The sequence below is a fragment of the Tinamus guttatus genome, unplaced genomic scaffold (assembly GCF_059628265.1).
Source record: "Tinamus guttatus ecotype Peru unplaced genomic scaffold, ASM5962826v1 Tinamus_guttatus_pri_ptg000235l, whole genome shotgun sequence".
NCBI classification, from domain to species: domain Eukaryota; kingdom Metazoa; phylum Chordata; class Aves; order Tinamiformes; family Tinamidae; genus Tinamus; species Tinamus guttatus.
Window position 1 is genome coordinate 387,757 of NW_028288769.1, and position 21,928 is coordinate 409,684.

Sequence of the window (21,928 nt, forward strand, 5' to 3'; positions counted from 1 at the left end):
CGTGTAAATTAGAATAAGTAATCTTTTGAATCATGTTCAGCCCCATTTTGAAGCAGGTGAGGTCTTCAAAGGCATATAATTCAAGGGAGCAATAGTGATTGAATTTGGAAGTGATGTTCCTAGAGGTGTAAAATTTAAAATGTATGGAAATTTTGAAGGCATGGAAAAGGAATTATAGGGCAGGAGGTTTCCAAATTACGTTATTCCTCACTCACCTTCCATGAAATTTGGGAGAAAGTTGAAATGGATATCAATCAATTACTTTTCAAAAATGTAGATTTAATGTATTCTGTAAGAATAAACAATATATTATATACCACCACTCACATATGGTAATGCTGTATTTAGGATTTAAGCTTTTGCTTTTGAATAACAGCCAATTGACTCACTACTAGAAACAGACCTGCCTCACTGCAGAGTAAAATTACTAAGTATATTTTTTACCTTGTAGTTAAATTATTTTCAGAATAAAAACAAAATAGGAAACAATGGCATTGTTGACTCATACATACAATAGAAAATTATATGTAGAGAATTCAGAAATAGTGTGTAGTATGTAGATCTGACAGTGTTGTAATGAAGATATTGAAGCAACTTGAAGTTTTAGAGACTTACGGAAACTTACAGAAAATTTATAGAACATACAGAAAACATACATAGAAAAGAATGTCCAATGAATCCATTATAATGTGATTTATAGAGAACGGCATCACAAATCAACTGTAAGTTTGTCTGTATATATATATGTATAGTGCAGTCTAGAAACTTCAAGTTTGGAAAGAAAGAAACTTCTTTTTAAATTCTGTACTAATTATAAAAAGCATTTTGAAGGACTGTAATGAAGAATAATAGTATGATTTGAAAAATTATTCCTGAGATTCCCTATTCTGACCTCTTATCATTTAAAAGTAAAACTTCCTTCCTTTCTCAGCCCTTGGAAACCCATATAGTCAGTTACTATTTTATATATGGAAATGTCTTAGATTCTTAATTGTATTTATTTAACAAGGGAGCTTTAAACTTATGACTACATTAAAATTTATGCATTTTGACACTTCTTCAGTATAAAATATAACCTTAGAACTTGTGTCAATAATGAATTAAAATTACTTAGCAAACAGATTCAGGAGAAAGCCTGGTGGGTACCTGGTTCCATGCTGATGAGACAGTTTTCTTGACTGAGAACTAATACTCTTCCTTCATACTGCAATCATGGCATTTAGATAAGCAGAGACAAAAAAAAAATAAGGGTAGTGGCTTTTACCACTATTAGACCCGTCTTTTAAACTAGCTCCTTTAACTGGTTTGCTGCTAGGAGGTGAATGACAACAACTTCACAGAATCATGGACAGTAGAGATTGGAAGGAACATCCAGAGATCAGCCCTGCCTTCTCCTCCCCCAGCTCAAGCAGGGTCGACTAGAGCAGGTACCCCAGAACTGTGTCCAGGCAGGTTTTGAATATCTTCAAGGATGGACACTCTACAACCTCTCTGGGCAGCATGTTCCAGGGGCTGACTACCCTCATGGTAAAAAGGTGTCACCAGCTTCCAGCCTTTGCCGTTTAGGTGTTACCATATTTTGACCCAGTAGGTGCTGACTGGGCCTGCCCTCCGCTACAGGCGGAGGCTCTGGCTCCTGAGGCTGCAGTCTTGGGGGAGACCTAGTTCATTATCGCTCACCCTCTCTAATGCTGCACCATGTGCTGACCTCTTCCCAGCGCTCAGCTCCTCCAGCACAGCCCATCTCCTGCAGGCAAGAGGCCCCAGGTTCCTCCTGCAGCCCCAAGTTTCTGTAGCCACATCCTCCTTCTGAATCTGCCTCTAGGTCGAAGCCTCTGATGTTGCATCAACAGTTGCTTCAACAGTAACTGCTGGGGACCGTGACCCATGGTGCATCACCACCTGCACAGAGGACATGTACTGGTCTGCGGAGCGTTAGCCAGGCCTCTTTTTTTGCACCCTTCTCCACAAACTGCTTCACAAACTTAACAAGGTTACAGTGTGCTTTATTGTGAAAAAAAAGGATTTGTATGCTCTTTTATATGGGACTGATTTTATCTTAATAAAGTAGAGGGTCTTCCCACTAACATACATGAAATTGCTATATGTAAACAAAAAATAACTTGGCCTATTTTTTTTTAATACAGTAACTATTTTGCCTCATTGCATTTTCCAAATTTCACTGTATTTCAAGTTTAGGAAATGTTTAAGAAAAAGAGTATAATCTTGCATTCATATTACTCAGGTTCTGTTTAGCATTATTTCGTACTATGTAGCTTTAAGAAAATTACTGCTGAGGTGATGATACTAGCAGTTTTAAAATCCGAGGGGAAGGTAAAAATCTTTATGTGTTATTGTTGTCAGGAACAATTTCAGTAGTATTTTTAGGTTCCTTTTATGCTGCAGCTGCTTCTCTCCGTTTCTCCAAGTCAGATTGCAGTCACTGAAAGGCTGCTTACTTCCTGTGTGTCTTTTGCAAAGAAAATGACATATCTGTGCTAGCTGATTTATGAATTGGTGAGGAGGAAGTTCACTTTTTTGAAAGAAGCCATTACTCCAAGGCTTTTAGGGGCGGAGAGTTGCCATTTCTCTTTTTGACTGTTCTCTTGGGCGTTTGTAGGAGGAGAAAAGTGACTGCTGTTGGTGCGAAGGGTGCAGGGACATAGCTGGTTTCTCCTGTTACTGCAAGATATTAATTAACAGACTGCCACTAATCTGAGGAAGGTGTAAGCAATGTTTATTCTTTCGTTCTCTAGCAAAAGTGAGGTTTTTTTGTTTGTTTTGTTTTTTCCTCACAATTCTAGGATATATGGATAAAAGTATCTAACTACTGACAGAAACTTTTGCCTTTAAAGCTACTTGGAAAAAATCATAGCTTACAGGTTTTCATTTCCTTTGAGTAAGTTGTCAATCATTTCCATTCCTTTGCTTACTAAATACCTATTTTCTTGTTCTTCCTATGTTCACTTCACTTTGTTCCCTTGACTAGAATCTGATTTAAGTAGATTTTTTTTTAATCAAAATTTGCTATGTTAACAGTCAGGAGAGTCAGGTACAATATAAAAGATACATGAATTGCTTGTATTTTCAATATTAAGAAGACATTTAGACTAATGAAGATGGCTGTTTGCAACTGATGATTTCTGTATGATTTCAGTTATGGATAACCTGAAATTTTGAAGCCGTACTATAGTAGGCCCTGGAAAAATGGATAGAGTCCTGGCCTTGAAATAGTTTACATACTGATCGGATGAGGTGGGAGGTGGAAAGAGAAGCACAGTAAAGCGAAATGCATAGAATATTACTCAGTCAGGACAGTTTTCTGTCTATGCTGTTCTTTCTACCAGGCAGTATCATTTCTGCTAGAGCCAAGTAAGTAGCACTTACAGAAAGATTTCCAGTTGTGCATTATGAAGCCTGCAGGAGTTATCAAGTCATTTGTTTTTGTGTTTCCTTGAATATTTTGGATTATCTGCTGCTGCTGGTAAAAAAAAAAAAAAAGCTCTCTATGCTATACATGGCCTTAAAATGACCCTGAAGTGATCTAAAAGCAACTAGAGATTCCAAGATTTTCCTTTGAACTATGGACTTGATACAGTCATTACATCCATCCCTACACAAAGAAGTTCCTCCTAAAAATGTTTTCCATAACATAAACCGGGAGGAATGGCCTTATTCTTGTTGCCCTGGGCCACACAATCGGAATTGGAAAGCTAAAACTTCCTCCCTTGAATCACTGAAGTTAATATCATCTGAGTTGAGACCATTCATTTACTTAATTTTCTACTCTGTTTAAATGCCTCCCTTTTCATCAACTTTCCAGTGTTTCCTTGTATGAAGTTGCATTGCCTGAATTTGTAGTGCTCAAATACAGTAGATATCTCAGATATACAATATTATGTAGTGTCCCACACTGGTATGCAAATAACATATTAAAAGGACTGTCCCTTCAAATTCAGAGTTAATAATTTTCAAAAGTGTTCAGATTGCAGAGCATGAGCATAATTTGCTAAATTCTCCTTACAAGCGTATCTTTGTCATAAAGTAGGTTGAAAGCAAAATGGTTTATAGAAAATTAGTTACACAGCTTGTAAGATGCTCTACAATGTTCTACAAACAAAGGGGAAAATTTTCTGCAATTTCACAATTTTGTACTTGCTCAGATGGCCATTAACCAACAAGATGAAAATCAAATTTATCCTATTCATGCTCTGAATTATATATGATTAGCACTGTATAGAATGTGATTTTCTAAAGCTCTTGCATTGTCAAGGTATCTTCAAGCACTTTGTAAAAACAAAATGGTAAAATAAACACCATAAGTGTACTAAACCTGTACAGGATCAAAAAACTTGTCTTTTCTTTAGGCCTAGATTGAGTCATTGCTCAGTGCTCTTAGAAATCATACCTTATAGAATCCTAAAAGTCAAACTTTCTTTGCTATTTCCAGTCTTGTTCCAGGACTAGTACTTTATGATCAACTTTCAAGCATGTTATTTCTCCTGCTTTCGCTATCAAATCAAGATTGGCTAGCAACTTGAGTGACCACTTACCACATTGCTTCCTTAGCAGTAAGAGGTCTGTGTATACAATATAAACTGTCATTGTTACACAAATATCATGACCTCCCTGTATGCATCTGGATGTTGTGAGTCACACTCTGACACATTGGCATAAAATAACAGAATTTGTTCATAATACACTTCAATTTCCTTATTTGACTTACTGCTTTCTGTGAAGTTGTTGCTCTGTTCAGGTGCTACTTGGCTGGCATTTTGTTAACCTCTTTTAACAAGGGTTAGAAACTTAGATAAATGAATCGTGATGTATTCTGTGATATTCATATTACTCCAGGATTATAAGAAAAATGTCATGAGAGAGAAGTATCATGAGAGAGGAGAGCCATGTGAGAGAATAGAGCATGTAACAATACAGGTCATGCTAGTGCTGTGTGTGGAAATGGCTGAGGAGTCATGTTTGTCCTTGATGCCACTGCATTGGCATGATGTAGGCCATGACACTCTCATGAGCAAAAATGATTGGATTAACACACATGTTACTTTTCTTGTGATAACTATTTAAAAATAATACTTCTTTTTTACCCATCAAATAGCAACCTGGGCAAATCAATCTGTTTTAAGTATCTGAGAAGATGGTATTCCAACAACCACAGTTAGACGTATACAAGTAATCTTCCAGTCATTACAGTAGTATATGCAAAATTAACCAGAAAAAAAATGTAACCCATATAAAGCTTTTCAACAGCCTATTTGGAAGCTTTTCTGGAATGCTTTGGCAATATCTAGTACTTTAGGCAAAGAGTAAAAGTCAGTAAAGATGAAAAAGGGGTAAGTAGCTTGTCTGAGCCATCCTATTAAAACATGGAGGGGAGGGGGAATTGTTTATGAAGCTTTAAAGTATGTCTAAAATATAACTAGGTATATATACAACTTTCTTATAGTTTCCATGCTGATTGATACACAGTTGAGGAGCACCAAAGTTAGGAAAACAGTTGTACAGTGTATGCTGTACAGTGAGATATGAAAGTGGTTTAGTTAAAAGATATTTACTTTGTTCATAAATTGATTTGGTACTTTTGAGAGCAACCCTGCCATTATGATAAGTCTATGCTCTGACTTTCCGCACAGTAGTTGAGCAAAATCAGTAGATGTTTTTTTTCTGTGTATCAATTGTCACTATGTCTTGCTCAGTACTAACCAACTTGAGGGTTTTGTTGGTAATTTTTTACTTTTCATGCCAACCTGTTTTCTGCTTTTCTTCTTAGACCATCACCAAACATGTTGTCATTGTCAAACGCAGTCTGGGTTTCTGCAGAACTAAAACCACTGAGCTCTTTTAAAGACACCTCATTGTAAATATCAGATGATAACATTGAACGTTACTGGCACAGACAATAGTGAGACAGTATTATCAGGGTAACACAGTTGATATGTCATTTTCTTATTAAGTCGTTCAGGTCATAGTAGTTTGCAACACCTTCCTACTTCCTTGGTAAGCAAGATCAGTTACAGGGTTTAAACAACAATCCTATATTAAGGACTGGACTACGAAAAGTGAACTGATATAAAGATCGAGACCTAAGAATGACTTTAGGATTAAGAAAACATAATTCCATCTTCAGTTATTGTAGTTGTTGTAGTAAGTGCATTTGCATGGAGCTCATTTTCCTGACCCAGTGTCTGTGCAGCTCTGGCTGCACAGAGGCAAAGAGGCAGTTGCTGTAGGCCTTACCCATGTCAGGATGCTGGCAAAGTCTGGCTTATGTCACTCATCCTCCCTCTGCCATGTAGAAAAGGACTATTAGAATAACAAAGAAGGAATATTAGAGCAACACACACTGTTCTGATACTCCTGAAATGACAAAACACTGCTTTAGGTCCATACATGATAATATCCCATTAGACTAAGTGATCTAGATGCTTTCTTTAAGTCAGATATTCCAGTGTCATTGTTTTGGTGGCCCTTTGGGTGGATCTGGGATGTTAAGGATCATTTTTTACTTAGATTTCCTCAGCTGTAATAAACATATCCCTAACGTCAAGTAAAAGAGTAGAATTTTAGAAGATTTTTCCACTTTCATGGAATTATAGTCTAGGCACAAAACATGCTCAGCTCCCTTGTATGTTTTTACACACTGAAAGAATTTATATTGCTAAAGAAACATCAGGCATTGATTTTTAGGGCCATTGAATATTTAATGCACAGTTCAGTCCACATTGTTCACAGTGTCCTGGATGCTGCAAATCATCTTCCTGCATGAAGCCGGATGCCAGTTTCAAAAATGACTCGTAGTAAATATAAGAAATTCTTCACTGTTGTAGGTGATTGATGGCAGCAACAGGGCATTTCACTTGAGACTGCTTCAGTCTAGGAAATCTTAAGTCCAATTTAATATTAGACACAATTTTCCCGACATGCAACTGGCTGACAGCAACATCAGAACATTTCTTACATCATATTCCTGCACAGTTTAAGAAACACACATCCAAGGGGTAAAAAAGGTCAGTAAATTAAACAAGAACAAAAACTGGCATTATGTCTCTTCTTTCAAGTTTGCACAGAGAATTTGCCATGGCTATGTACTCTGAAAAAGTCTGTAATCCAAATGACACACCGCTGATCTGGTGATCCAAAATGGTTTTTAAGGCTTGGGTAAGTGCTGTGGGCTAAATTCAACTTTCTCTTACACCTCATTTCAAATGTCTCACAGAAATGTTTAAAGAGAGAGTGAGCTCTCCTGGTCAAACATTATGACAGAGGTCCAGAAAGGGGACTTACTTTGTTAGTTAAATACAGTTGAGCCATTGAAGGGTATGAAGCTAAATTAAAATGCTGTGGTGCAGAAAGACCAAAATAGGGCAGATTAAAATACTGGGCACAGTAGGAGTGTGACCAGTGCAGGGTGATTGATCTCCTAAGGATATTCAATCTGGCTTCAAGAAGCAAGCAGGAAAGCTGCTTATCATGCATAGCATTCATGAGGGTGAGCAGACTGACATGCTAAAGAAAAAAATAAGCAAGTAACCTGTGCTTTCACCATGCTGTGTATGGCCCAACACACAATAATGAAGATGTCATAGAGGGTCACACAGATCACCAAAATCCAGTTATCTGAGCCTCCAGAAAGAATATTTTGTATTCATATATCATGTGAATGTATGAATATTCATCCTGGACCCAAAAGGTTTGTAATGATTTCAGCCAGGCCCCCATGAGCAGGCGAGTACCAGGCCAGTACCAGAACTAGGATTTAGAAGAAATGAGTTTCTTTTTTGGGTCAGCAAAGCCTTTTTGCTGTACACCTGTATTTGCTCAGATTTTCCCACCTAGTTGTCCCCTTGGGCTCTCTCTGCTTGTGGCAGCAGCCAGCTGCTTTACTGTCTTGCTCCAGCCTTCAGCTTGTGTGCCCCAGCCAGTCCTTCGTTTGCTGCCTGAACAAGCAGCTCCTGACGGTGCCTAGCCTGACAGTAGCTTGTATCCTATCTGAAACTCTTCCTTAGCTTCAACTGTGTTACAAACAGAATGCCCTCGACCAGCTAAACCATCTCCTTTCCTTTTAGTTGAGGTAGGAATGTGGCCTCTGAGTAACTGAAGTGCAGCTTCACTGAATATTGCTATTTATATAGTATATTATTTATATTATGGTAGTTTATTCTGCAGGATAATGTATACCAGTGGAAAAGCCTTTTTATGAATGGCTCACAATATGGATTTTGTGACAACCTGTGCACTTGTATACATGTGTATCAAGGTGGATTTCTTCCTGTATTGCCATTTTTCTTCTCTGTTGTTTCTTATGTAGAGAAATAAAAATGCATTTTGCAACCACATTTACTAATTTCTCTTCCCAAGTGCTTTCACACCTGAGGCAACATACTTTCTTACTATGAAGGAGATTTTGACACTCTTAAAAATGCAGTGTAAAATATGCAGAGAGACTAGCTGTCTGTTTAGAACTTAAGTGTTATATAGAAATATAACAGATATGATGCTACCTGATGTGAATCACACCACTTATAAAAATGCATCACTGAAGCCAACAGCCTTATCTTTTATTATTGTATTCTCATAGCTTGACTTGTTTTGAATTAGAAATAAACACAAGACAGATTTTAGCCAAACAGTTTTACTAATTTCACTGCACTTGAGGCATTGTTATGAGCCTGGTCTTCTATAAATTTCTGTCTGTCAGAGTTTATCTCCTAAGCCTTATTCCGTGCTAGGTTAGAACACGCAACCTTTCAGTGCAACTTGGATCAAAAGTGGCCAACTTGAATGAGTAGGTTTGAGCTGTCTGCTCTGCAATGTTAATGGTGAAGCACACAGGACCCCAGAGGTTAAGAGCCAAGAAGTATTCCTGTGAGCTGAATGCTTGTAACTATGTGCTTTTTCTCCACTCCTCTGCTTCTGTGCCAGTTTAAGCAAACTGTTGTAAAACACTGGTGGAATTCAATAGACCGTGAATACCCCCATAGGTAGAATCTAGTAAAAAGCCTGAACAACTGCGGGTAATTCCTGCATCCAAATGTACCAGATCATTCTCTGATTTGATCACAGGAAGCACTTTGGGCCAAGACCATTAAGATTTGGCCGGGGTTAGTTGTAAAATGTAAATGTGGACATTTCTTAATCAGCATAACAGCTATCAATCAATAAAAACTGAGACAGTATTTTACAACTGTGTATTCAAATCTACTAACAGGATAATATATCATTGTAACTGTATGTGAAGATGTATGTAATTAGTTTTTTGATTCTTCCTTCAATAACATTTTCCCAGTCATGGGGAGCATTGGGGCACCCCAATATCCACTGGAAAGGCAATACAGCAGAACACAAGCAATTCGGAAGATTTATGGAGTGCACTGATGGCAAGGGTGACCCAGTAGTTGATGCTAGATGACATACTTTTACACAAGGAAGAACTGGTCAGGGGTGTGAAAGTCAACAGCAGCCTTGGCTGCCATTACCATAATATAGTGGAATACAAGACTTTGAAGAGCAGGAACAAGGCCAAAGCAGGATCACAACCCAGAATTTCAGGAGACTGACCTGTTCAATGACCTTCTTGGAAGAATCCCATGGGATTCAGTCCCAGAGAGAAGAGGCATTCAGAAGAGATAGTTGACTTGCAAGGGCGACCATCAAACTCAAGAATGATCCATTCCCCGCATTAAGGAAGGCTGTAGGAGGCCTACATGGTGAGGGAAGAGCTCCTAACCAAACTCAGACATAAAGCGAAAGTAGATAAGAGGTGGAAGAAGGGTCAGGCAGCCCAGGAAGAATAAAGAGACATTGTTCAGTCTGCAGGAATAGGGTTAGAAAAGCCAAAGCTCAATTGGTATTGAGTTTGCAAATGCTGTGAAGGGCAACAAGATGTACCTCTACAGCTAGAGCAGGAACTGCCTTTACTTCTCTTGTCTTTTATAGGATTGCAGTAGCAGTAACACATAGTAACACAAGCCCAGATGTGCGAAGCTCTACTAGGAGACTCTCAATATTTCAGGTGCTCTCCAATCAGCAGTTATGCGTGGGATTGATCTCACCTAGATTTAAACACACATGATATAGAAGTCTACATCCAACGCAATCACCGCAGGAAAAAAAAAAGTTCATTGAGCCAGATCTAGGTATCTACTGTAGAATTTCCAGAGTATTATGGAAGTTTGACATTAGAGAAATCCCATGTTATCCTCTATTATTTGTCTTCCCTGAATCAAAGGCAGTGGTCAAGATAGAATTGATTTTGTTTGTTCCTAAACAAAATGTCAATAAGTTTTTTACAAGATCGTAATTAAGGAATATTAAAAAAGGAGAAATGAGTACTTAGAAATACAATTTAGGCTTTAAAAGAACAATAAAGCAATGCTATTCACATTAAATGATAAACTTTCTGTGAAACGTTGATTGGCAAATTAGAAACTGAAAAGTAAAAAAATCTTGCATATATAAATCAATTGAAGTACTATCTTAGAATACATTTTAAAGAGTGAAACTTAGAATCACCTAAAAAGGTTTATAAAAACATATTATTATAGCTGACTCTTTGTTTTGACAATGTAATAGAACTTTTTAAAGTGTGTGATTTGACTCGTGATTATATTTTTTTTCTGCAGAAAATGATGAGGTCATCAGTGTTTCATATGTTCATTCTAAGTATGGTCGCTGTAGATGTGATTGTTGCTGCTAGTAATTACTACAAAGGAGAAAATTTCAAGAGACAATATGATGAATTTTACCTAGCTGAGGTGAGTATATTGAAATCACTATCCAAGTATTTATCAAGATAAGCAAAGACTGAGAATGTGAATGCCAAGCACATTTTAGTGTGCATTTTTTATCGCCTTAAGCTTTCCAAGAATTCTTTGCTACCTAGTTCAAGTTCTTCTCTCTGACAGTGTCTGACAGCTGTACTTTACAGCCTTTTGAAAGGTAATTTCCTCAAACAATGTGTCTGTGGTAATGAGCTGAGCTTGAGTATAATGTCTGCAGGCAATGCATGGCTGCGCAGTTGCTTTCGTCTAAGAGTGTAACACTGAAAAAAAAAGATAGCTTTCAAAATGACAAAAAAAATCTGTCTTTAAAAATATAAAGCCTCTCTCTAAAATCATCTATATTCAGTTAGGCATTTAAGCTTTTACTTAGTTATAAGCATAACCAAATCCTTAAGCATAACCAAAATAGTGTTCCAAATAGCCTGGCTTTGGTAACCTCCAGAGCATACTGCAAAAGACATTTATTCAGTCATGAATCTGAAGAAAGAGGAGGTTGTGCTCCTGAAACACTGAAATGGAGGAGGAAAGTTTATTTATATGTGGCATTTGGGCAGAGAGCTGACCTGAGCGATTAGTTGTTTGAGGATTTTACTGCAGTGAATGTGCTAAGGAGTCTAGAGCCTTGCATACCTGTCCTTTTAGAATTATTTAATTCGGTTTCGAACAAAAAAAAAGATTACTTGAGTTGTTAGTACTAATATATAGGTATAATTTCAAACAGATATTTGCTTTTTCCTCAGTCAAGATTAAAGTCTTGACTGTAGGTTTTCTTATTAAAAATGCTCATCTCAGCAAATACTGTGAATTGTCGCTTCATCCGAAAATTAAGAGCCCATCATCGAAGGTCACCAAGTCCAGTCCTCTGAGGATGCTGATCATGATTTCTCAGACTGAGCACCTGTCTAGCTTCATGGTCACTGAAGTTCCTCTGTCTTCAGATATTGCACATTGCCAAAGGGCTACAGGGATCTTAAACTGAAAAGAAGGAGCTTTGAGTGTAGTTTAAGGCCTCGGTTCCTGAAGACAGACATTGTCATGCTAGAGCGTAAGACAACATTGTCAGCTGGTAAGGCAGCAAGAACAGTGGCAGAGACAAAAAGACTTGTGCTCTAGGATTGGTAATGACAAAATTCATCTGTGAGCCAGGTTTAAGTACACAGCTTTAAATAGTTTCATCCTTAATGATACAGTGTTTTATGAATCTCCCTATTGTGATCAGCTGATAACTGTTTTTTAATTTACATTAGCTCTAGATTTTGTATCTGATCTCTTGAAAACTTGTGAGAGACTTCAGCAGTTCTGGAGCAAAAATGAGATCAAAGCAAAGTTAAAGGAGCAAGTACAAAATGTAGATACATCAGTGCAACATCATTCTCTGCTGTCTCTCATACCTTTGGGGATGGCAGAAGATAAACATTGAGTAAATGTCGTCTCAGCATCTGAAACAAAGTTCTCTCCACTGATAAAGGTGCCTATATGCCTATATGTGAGCAGGGGGTGTGTCAATTATAGTGAAAGCAACAGTTTATACAGATGAAAGTATCTACACTGGCTTCCTGCTCCTCTCCTTTCTTTTGACTAGAAGCAGAAGTTAGTGACTAAAAAGCATCCTGTCAGGATGAATCACCAAGACCAGTATGAAAGTTGATTATACAAGAATCCCATGGCCTAGAGCTCTAGAAGAAAGGGTGGCCCAAGAGAGCTGGTTAGTTTTCAAGCGGCACTTCCTCCACACCCAGCAGCAGTGCATCCCTGTGTGTAAGAAGTCAGGCAGAGAGGGCAGGCGACCCGCGTGGATGAGCAGGGAGCTTGTGGGAATGCTCAAGCAGAAGGCAGCGGTATACAGAATGTGGAAAAAGGACAGGCCCCCTGGGAGAAATACAGGAACATAGTCAGGGAATGCAGAGATGCGACAAGGAAAGCTAAGGCGCTTTTGGAATGCAATCTGGCAAGGGATGTTAAAAATAACATGAAAAACTTCTTCAGATATATTAACAGCGAAAGGAAGATCAGGGAAAACATGGGTCCGCTAGCGAACGAGATGGGCACCCTGGTTACAAATAACACAGAAAAAGCAGAGTTGCTGAATGCCTTCTTTGCTTTGGTGTTTACCTAGGGCAGCCCTTTAGAGCCCCAGGCCCTAGGGACAAGAGAAGAAGCTGGGGGAGAGGAAGACTTGCCCTGGGTAGAGGAAGATTGGGTCAGAGAGCACCTAAGGAAACTCGATACCCACAAATCCATGGGCCCTGATGGGATGCACCCCAGAGTGCTGCGTGAGCTGGCAGAGATCATAGCTAAGCCACTCTCCATCATCTTTGAAAGATCCTGGAGAACAGGAGAGGTGCCGGAGGACTGGAAGAAGGCCAGTGTCACGCCAGTCTTCAAAGAGGCAAGAAGGAGGACCCAGCCAACTACAGGCCAGTCAGCCTCACCTCCGTCCCTGGGAAAGTGATGGAACGGCTCATACTGGCTGTTGTCTTCAGGCACGTGGAGGACAAGAAGGTGCTCAAGAGTAGTCAGCATGGATTCACCAAGGGGAAATCTTGCCTGACTAACCTGATAGCCTTCTGTGATGAAATGACTGGCTGGGTAGACGAGGGGAGAGCAGTGGATGTTGTCTATCTTGACTTCACCAAGGCTTTTGACACCGTCCCTCACAACATCCTCCTGGGCAAGCTCCAGAAGTGTGGGATAGATGAGTGCACAGTGAGGTGGATTAGGAACTGGCTGGATGGCAGGGCCCAGAGAGTGGTGATCAGGGGTGCTGAGTCTAGTTGGAGGCCTGTAGCTAGCGGGGTCCCCCAGGGGTCAGTCCTTGGTCCAGTCCTGTTCAATTTATTCATCGATGACCTGGATGAAGGCACAGAGTACTCCCTCAGCAAGTTTGCTGATGATACCAAAGTGGTAGGAGTAGCTGATACCCCAGAGGGCTGCGCTGCCATCCAGAGGGACCTGGACAGACTGGACAACTGGGCAGTGAAAAACCTCATGCAATTCAACAAGGCCAAGTGCAAGGTTCTGCACCTGGGGAGGAACAACCCCAGACACCAGTACAGGCTGGGGACCGACCTTCTGGAGAGCAGCTCTGCAGAGGGGGACCTGGGTGTCATGGTGGATGCCAAGTTGACCATGAGGCAGCAGTGTGCCCTCGTGGCCAAGAAGGGGCCTGGGCTGCATTAAGAAGAGCGTCTGCAGCAGGTCGAGGGAGGTGATCCTGCCCCTCTACTCAGCCCTGGTGAGGCCGCATCTGGAGTATTGTGTCCAGTTCTGGGCTCCACAGTACAAGAGGGATGTGGAGCTGCTGGAGAGAGTCCAGCGCAGGGCTACAAGGATGATCAGGGGCCTGGAACATCTGCCCTATGAGGAGAGGCTGAGGGAGCTGGGCCTGTTCAGCCTGGAGAAGAGAAGGCTGAGAGGGGATCTAATCAGTGTCTATAAGTACCTCAAGGGAGGGAGTGAGGAGGATGGTGCTGGCCTCTTTTCAGTGGTGGCCACCAACAGAACTAGAGGAAACGTCCACAAACTGAAGCATCAAAAGTTCCACAGGAACTTAAGGGAAAATTTTCTTGACAGTGAGGGTGACAGAGCACTGGAACACGTTGCCAAGAAAGGTTGTGGAGTCTCCTTCTCTGGAGATCTTCAAAACCAGCTTGGATGCAGTCCTGTGCCACGTGCTCTAGGTGACCCTCCGAGTGCAGGGTGTTGGACTAGATGACCTCTAGATGTCCCTTCCAACCTTAAGCATTCGATGATTCTATGATTGTTGTTCATTGTTGTTCAAATGCAAATTTGCATTTATTTCCTCATTGAACCTAAGGATCCTGACATTGAATATAACACGCATGGCCTTATTTCTTGCCTTAGAAGAGTAACTGACTTTCTCAGTATTTGTATAAAGTAAACCACTTGTGCGCCTGAGCCTTTTTGTTCTAGGGAGGTTATATTCTAGGTTCAAATATCTTTAAAATGACTAATAAAGTCAGAGTCCTTGAACACCTTATGAAAGTCAATTCAGCATTAAATACAGAGCATTTACCAATATTTGTCATTTTAAAATTGCTTTGTTCCATACATTAAACAATCTTACTCCAAAGACCCTCAATCTTACCTCCTGTAGCAAAGCTACAGGACTGAGGCAGAGTGTCTGGCAAGTGGCGCGGCAAAAAAGAATCTGGGAATGTTGCTCCACATCCGGCTGAACATGAGCCAGCAGTGTGCCCAGGTGGCCAAGAAGGCCAACGGCCTCGTGGCTTGTATCGGGAATGTAGCCAGCGGGACCAGGGAAGTGATCGTTCCCCTGTGCTTGGCGCTGATGAGGCCTCACCTTGAATACTGTGTTCAGTTTTGGGCCCCTCACTACAAGAAAGACATTGAGGTGCTGGAGTATATCCAAAGAGGGGCAACAAAGCTGGTGAAGGGACTGGAGCACATGCCTTACGAGGAGCGCTGAGGGAGCTGGGGTTATTTAGTCTGGAGGACAGGAGGCTAAGGGGAGACCTCATCACTCTCTAAAACTATCTTACAGGAGGTTGTAGTGAGGTGGGAGGTCGGTCACTTCTCCAGAACAGTTACAAGTGGGACAAGAGGATATGGCCTTAAGTTGCACCAAGGGAGGTTCAGGTTAGACATTAGGAAGAATTTCTACAGGGAAAGAGTGGTCAAGCATTGGAACAGACTGCCCAGGGAAGTGGTGGAGTCACCATCCCTGGCAGTGTTCAAGAAATGTGTAGATGAGGCACTTGTTTAGGGGCATGGTTTAGCAGCAATGGTGTTGAAGGACTTACAGTTGGAGTCAATAATCTCAAAGGTCTTTTCCAACCATAATGATTCTATGATGCTATGATCTTTTTTAACAAAAAATTATCAATATTTGCCATATTGAATTTAGCCCAAATTTTAGACAATTGTCCACAAAAGAGTAATTATAAAATCTACAATATTTACTTCAAGTTCTGAACACATTCTAAAAACAATATGATTGTGAAAGAGGATGATCCTGGGAATAAGACAATGGAATATAAACAACAAATTTTGGATAATTTTCCCATATCTTGCAGAGGTTTTGAGATATCTGTAGTCTTGATATTTTCTTTTCATAGACATTTGCATAGTGAAACTTATTTTAATCTGCTAGACCAGAACCAAAGAGTAAAAGTAGGATTAAAGTCTAAAACCATAAACCTTTCATGGTGAGCATGAAAAAAAAAAACAAAACGGAGCCTAGATTTTATAACAAAATAACAGTTATTCTATTTATATTCCAAATAGGAATGTACTGAAAACCCTGTGTGTGCTATTTCTGATGCAGCACTGAATATATAGTATAATTAAGCCTTTATTAATCAGTGCTAGAAATATTCTCTTCAACATCTAGTTGCAGTTTAGATGCTTTTTTTGACAGAATCACTTGCCAGGGTTTTAATAATTCAAGATGAGTACATCATGTAAATCAGAGAATAGTATTTTTGTCCTATGAACAGTCTCTGGATTTCTTTAAAGATAGGTTTTCATCTCTCTGCATAGTTTGAAATACTCTCCTTTTGTGGGGGGAACCTCCTTTCTTTGGGGTCTAATTGTCTAAGTGCATAGGGAAGATATCGCTACTTGTAAGTAAAAGAGATTTGTAGTTCTCTGGATTTTTTCCCTCTGATTCTTTTACTGTAGTAACTATAAAAATCAAATAAGAACAAGCCCAATACTGTTATGGCAGAAGGTATGAAATACAGCATCAAAAGAGCAGAAGAATCAAAAAAAAAACAAAAACAAAAACAAACAAACAAAAAAAACGCTGGGATAGAGGGGAAATTGATAAGCCAGTTTCGTCTCCTACTTGGTTGCTGTGAAACTTGCTCTTTGCAGCACAGGGCATACGAGGATAAGGCTTAAGAGCCTTGAAGAGGCTGAATATTCATGCGGTGCAGGCTATTCCACAGCGGCTGGCTTGTTTCCTTGGCGAGGGAGATGGCTGGAGCAGGCTGCTCTGCAGTTGCTCTGTGTTTTCTCTTAGACCAGGCTGCAGAAAGCTTTCCCTTCGAAGGGGACTTATTTGAGCAGTGAGGATTCTCTGTATTTAAGGAAATGGCCAGACAGATTAAAGCAAACACATACTGCTCCCTAAACCGTTATCCAGAAATCATCTTGAAAGCAACTGGCGTCAGGAGTGGTTGTGGCCTGATGTAAGAGCTCCATTCCAGCAACCCACAAGTGGGCTAGAGTCATGGAGGGGTCTGTTTGAATGTAGTAGACAAACCTAGCTGAAATTATTCAGATATCCAATAGCAAAAAAAGAACTCCTACTTTCTGTGTTGGAAAGAGAGGACAGATTCAGGAGGGAAAGAGTCAGATGTTAAACAAAAAGAAGAAAGATAGAAATGAACTCCAAACCCAGATCCCACTGGTTACATAATTTAGTACACCCAAAAGTAATAAGAGGATCCAACAAGCTTTTGAACTTGTATACCGCAGCCTTGCAGATTAAGCCAAAATAGACTTGTAACAGGAGGAGCCCACAACCAAAGGTAGCATCTGAGGCCTCAGAAAGAGGTGAGATCCCATTTTGATCCTTGCTGTTGAGAACATCGAATTTTGCTCAGTATTGAGAAAAAATAGTGGTGGATGTTTGTTTTTGTGTGATTGCCATATTGCCTCCATTAAAAAGGTGTCAGATTGGAAATCTTATTGAAGACATGCAACCTTTGTCTAAGGACTGTTTTGGAGGTCTGAAAACAGTGTTCAGAAATAGTGCTCCTAGTTTCTTCTTGTATGTACTGCTGCTGCCTGTGAAGCATTTTTCCTCTCCTTGCTGAAGACGTGAGTGAGTGCAATGTCAAATCTAGTAGTAAGGAAAAGTCTAGACATCTCTTCCCTTGATCCCACTGGTGCTGCTCGAAAGAATTCCCTTTGAAGGTTTCCCAATAGCATGATAACCTTTCAAGTAAGCCACAGTTTTACAAAAAAAATGACTGGGTCTGACATAATTGGATGTTGGCTGAAATTGAGCTCTGTCTTTGTGGAAAAAAAAAAAAAAAAAAAAAAAAAAGTTAAAGCTATATTGGTAAAAGTTAATGTTGCTAAAGTCAGCATGAGGACCTTGCAACTTCCAGGTGACCGAACAGTAGCCAGCAGGGAAGCAATCCATTCCTGGAAGCTCCTCTTTCGCTCCTCATCTCCAAGCCTCATTTCCTTCTGCAAGGCGAGAACAAACAGATGTTTTGCCAAAGGGAAATTGGCAATCTGGTGGACAACAGCTGCCCAAGTTATTATACCTGTGGAGATCTTTTATTACTTTTTTCACATGTTTGCCTTTCCCCTGTCTCTGCAGCAACAAAAGAGTGATTTCAGCATAAAAATTTGAAAAAATCGTACTGTGTTTCACACCTGACAAAAAGTTCTAGTCAGATATTCTGAATCTTCTTCCCTAATTAATTACAAGGAAGGAAAAAAATACAAGCTCTGTCAGCAGGAAGACAGGTGTATAAATGTAATCAGATGTTATGCAAACCATTTGATACATTTTTAAGTGTTAGTGGTTTGAATTCCTTTGACAAGCATGTAAAATGCAAATGATCCTGCCCACACATTTTTAGAATAAATTAAAATACACTTAACATCGTGTTTGTTAATCTGGTCCCTAATGGGAAGCCTAAGCACTCAGAGGCATATGTGTATATTTAAATAACATTGTTATTCTACCTGCTCTGAAATTGAATTCCAGCTGCTTCCTGCTCCTGTTTTGTTTTTCCTAGTTCACCCTCAAAATCTTTTAGAACTTAATTAGATGTGTTTTCTTTTTAAAATGAGCTTTCCTTTAAAAATTGACAAAAGCTGTTCTTTATGTTTCAAAGGATGTTGTCATGCATGTAATGTAGTAGTTTCTTCAAGTTTGGCTCATTGTTCTCACTGATCCCTTTGAACTATAAAAGCAAAGGCTGAAAATCTGGCCAAGTATATTCGATAATACGAGCATGAGAGTATTCATACACTATGTATCTGAGTGGATGCATCTATGATATCACAGATTTTTTGTTATTGTATTTCTTTCCTAATCTAAAGTTTTAAAGTGCTTTAAAGAATTTTGCCTTGCTTTAGTCATTTAGAGAATGTGGGAAGCCTGATGACTGTTTTGCACATCTTGGGGAAGCAGCATGTGTGTATCTTGTAGCACTACTCGTAAACAACCATGTGAACCAGAGGACATGAGCACTGCAGTGTTTCATTTCTGTCTTCACTCTGGCTTCTGACTATCCTCTACACATAAAATATGTAAAACACTATTAAGCTGTCTCACAAAAGCCCTCTATGATGTTGGTAAATATATTTTTGATAAACTGTATATTTTAAAACTTTAATAATCTAAGCACTTAGGCAAAGTCTCAGAGATTGCCAGGGTCAGACTCAGGATTAAAATCCTAGTCTTTGAATTTGTTATGCAAAATCCAGTAGACTTTATAGCCCCCAGCTCACTAGTAATACTTCACCTAAGAGGAGGTTTGGGCTGTGCTCTGTTATAATTTGCACAGTGCTTTAAAAGTCTTAGTTGTAAATAATTCTCACTTATTGCTATGTCTCTTGAAAATTAACAGTGTCAGGTTGTTCAATTCCTAGCATGACTAAGATCATCTATCAACTGTTGGAGAACAGAAAGGGAGTTAAAAATTTGCCTTGTTTGTTTGGCACACTAGACCAAAATATTTAAAAGGAATAGTAGAAGTGGTTTGTCATAGTCAATTTTCATCATATTATCATATGTCATTTTCACAATAATAAATAATTCTAATGATTATGTATAAATGCCTGTATTTACAGAAAGCTTTCAAGACATCAGATTATCATTTCTTTAAAGTGTTCTGTAAACTTAAAATTTTGTTTCAGTTCTGTAGTTGCTTCATAGTTCTCCAAGGAACAAATAAATGCCATGAAATCACAAAAATCAGAAAAAAAAACCCAAAGTTATTCATTCTTTCTTACACAAATCCATTATTCATTGTTTGTTCTGTCTGTATGATCAGTGTATCTCCTAAATATTGCAGAGATCTTTATTTTTGTTATACAAATCCTTGATAAGCATCATGACATAGGAACTTTGGTTTAACATAGTGATTTGAACACATCTTTCTTTCTTGTTCTAGGTTGCTTTTACAGTTCTGTTTGATTTAGAAGCTCTCTTAAAGATCTGGTGTTTGGGTTTCACAGGATACATAAGCTCATCTCTTCACAAGTTCGAGTTGCTGCTTGTAGTTGGAACCACTCTTCATATTTATCCAGACCTCTATCACTCTCAATTTACATATTTCCAGGTATGTTCATCTTATTTACCAGATTATGTACTTTTTACCCTAAATACTCCAAGTAGCCAATAAAAGCATTATTGTTGTACATATTTCACTATGATTTACTTCTATTCTCAGACTACGGATATTCTCATTCTAGTGGCTCATTATGAGAATACTTTTAAAATTTTAGCAACTCCACCAAATCTGTTCTTAAATACCTTTCTTGAGTATTTAACAACCAATCCTGTTCCTTCTCCATGTAATGCTTAGGGTTTCTCAGCTCTGGGAGAAAGCAGAAAGATTCACTACAATGTGCTATGCTCTATATTGCTAATGAAAGGCATAAAATGTTGTCTTTCTTGAAAAAGGCATTATCTAATAACTTCAGGGAAAGCCGCCATGTGTGCTAACTTTACAAATGAGAACTGTGAGTTAATACTGTTTAGATACTTCACTTTTTTTTCTGGATTCTGAGAATTGTAGTCTACAATAAGATAAGCAAGGATCCTTTCAGTGGTCAAAATACCTTCGTAAGGCTTCCTGTTATAGTTATTTCCAAAAAAAAAAAAAAAACACTAAGGATTCATATGCGTCTAGCTCATGCTTATTTAGCAGTGGATTGATGTAGTGAATAATTAGTAATAAGTAAAGACAAATAATAGTGCCCACCAGAATCCTGTAGATAAGCATGATTAGCTCTAATAACACATATTATAATCAGGTGAGAAGGGGGTAGAAAACAATGGCCTTTTCAAAGGTCTGCAAATCATATCCTGTATTCCCTCTACATAATCCTACAAACCAGGTTAAGAAACTCTTCACTATTACAAAATCTATTTTGTTCTCTCACCTGGTGCCATTTGGAGCCTTTAGGTGGCTATACATTTGATTTTGTTGTTCAAATGTGTAAAATATTATTATTCGGGGTGTCCTAATGTTCCTAACATCCCAGAATGGACGCTATCAAAAACAGGCTTTTCCACTCTTATGCGGAAAGCAAACAGGAATGCTAACTGGGAGCTCTCAATGATGACCATTATCAACTTAATTAACAAATTAATAGAACATTTATTAAGGCAGATTCCACTAGTGTCTGATTTTTTTTCCAGGAAGTATGAATTATGATCACTCTAGATTAAATAAGTAAGATCGTCACTAACTCATAGGATTAAAATTGTAATTAAGATGTAGCCAGATGCTGTAATAAAGTATATATTTTTAATGCATTTAATTAGATGGGCCAGTTTAAGAAAGCACTTGCTGTTCTGAGAAAATATCAGGATTTTTTTCACAACATGTGTCTATAAGCAATATACATTTTCCAAACATCTGCTGCAGTGAAAGATTTGGCTTGCATTTTTCAATCCAAATTCCCTAAGAGGCAAATGACAGTAAGGCTGGAAAATTCTTCACCTTTGATGTCTGTGTGTAAGGGAAGCACACACCATGTTCCCCAGAAATTAAGCTTCTGGGCAAGCTAGATAACACATTTTCAAATCAACCAAAGTCAAAAAGTCTTGCTTACATGGTTGCATCTGGAAGTTAGGCAGATCTCCAGGCCTTCAGATATTATTGATGACAGGTTAAATGTGTTCCTTGTCAGTGAACAAAACCATTTACTGCAAACAGAAGTCCTATTTGACACATTCCAGGATAGTAAGAAGTATTTTTTTTTATTTTCTAGCCTCCCTCCTATGTATACATTTCAGTCTGCATTATTTATTAGTCTTAATAACTCCTTTTGCCAACACATGATTCACTCTTCAGTACATTGGCTACTGTCCACCCTCCCACCTATCCTCCTTGCATTCACTGTTCATTCATTCAGAACAATTTGCAAAGCACTCTGTGAAGGAAAAC

General features: G+C 39.0%; 1 protein-coding gene across 1 annotated transcript in view; it reads left to right on the forward strand.

Annotated features, from left to right (window-relative positions):
- NALCN (sodium leak channel, non-selective) overlaps positions 1-21,928 on the forward strand; it is a 218,594-nt gene that overhangs the window by 99,227 nt on the left and 97,439 nt on the right. The window contains exons 11-12 of the mRNA XM_088525668.1: positions 10,638-10,769; positions 19,925-20,092. Coding sequence (XP_088381794.1) covers positions 10,638-10,769; positions 19,925-20,092 — 300 coding nt within the window. The remainder of the gene's footprint in view (positions 1-10,637; positions 10,770-19,924; positions 20,093-21,928) is intronic.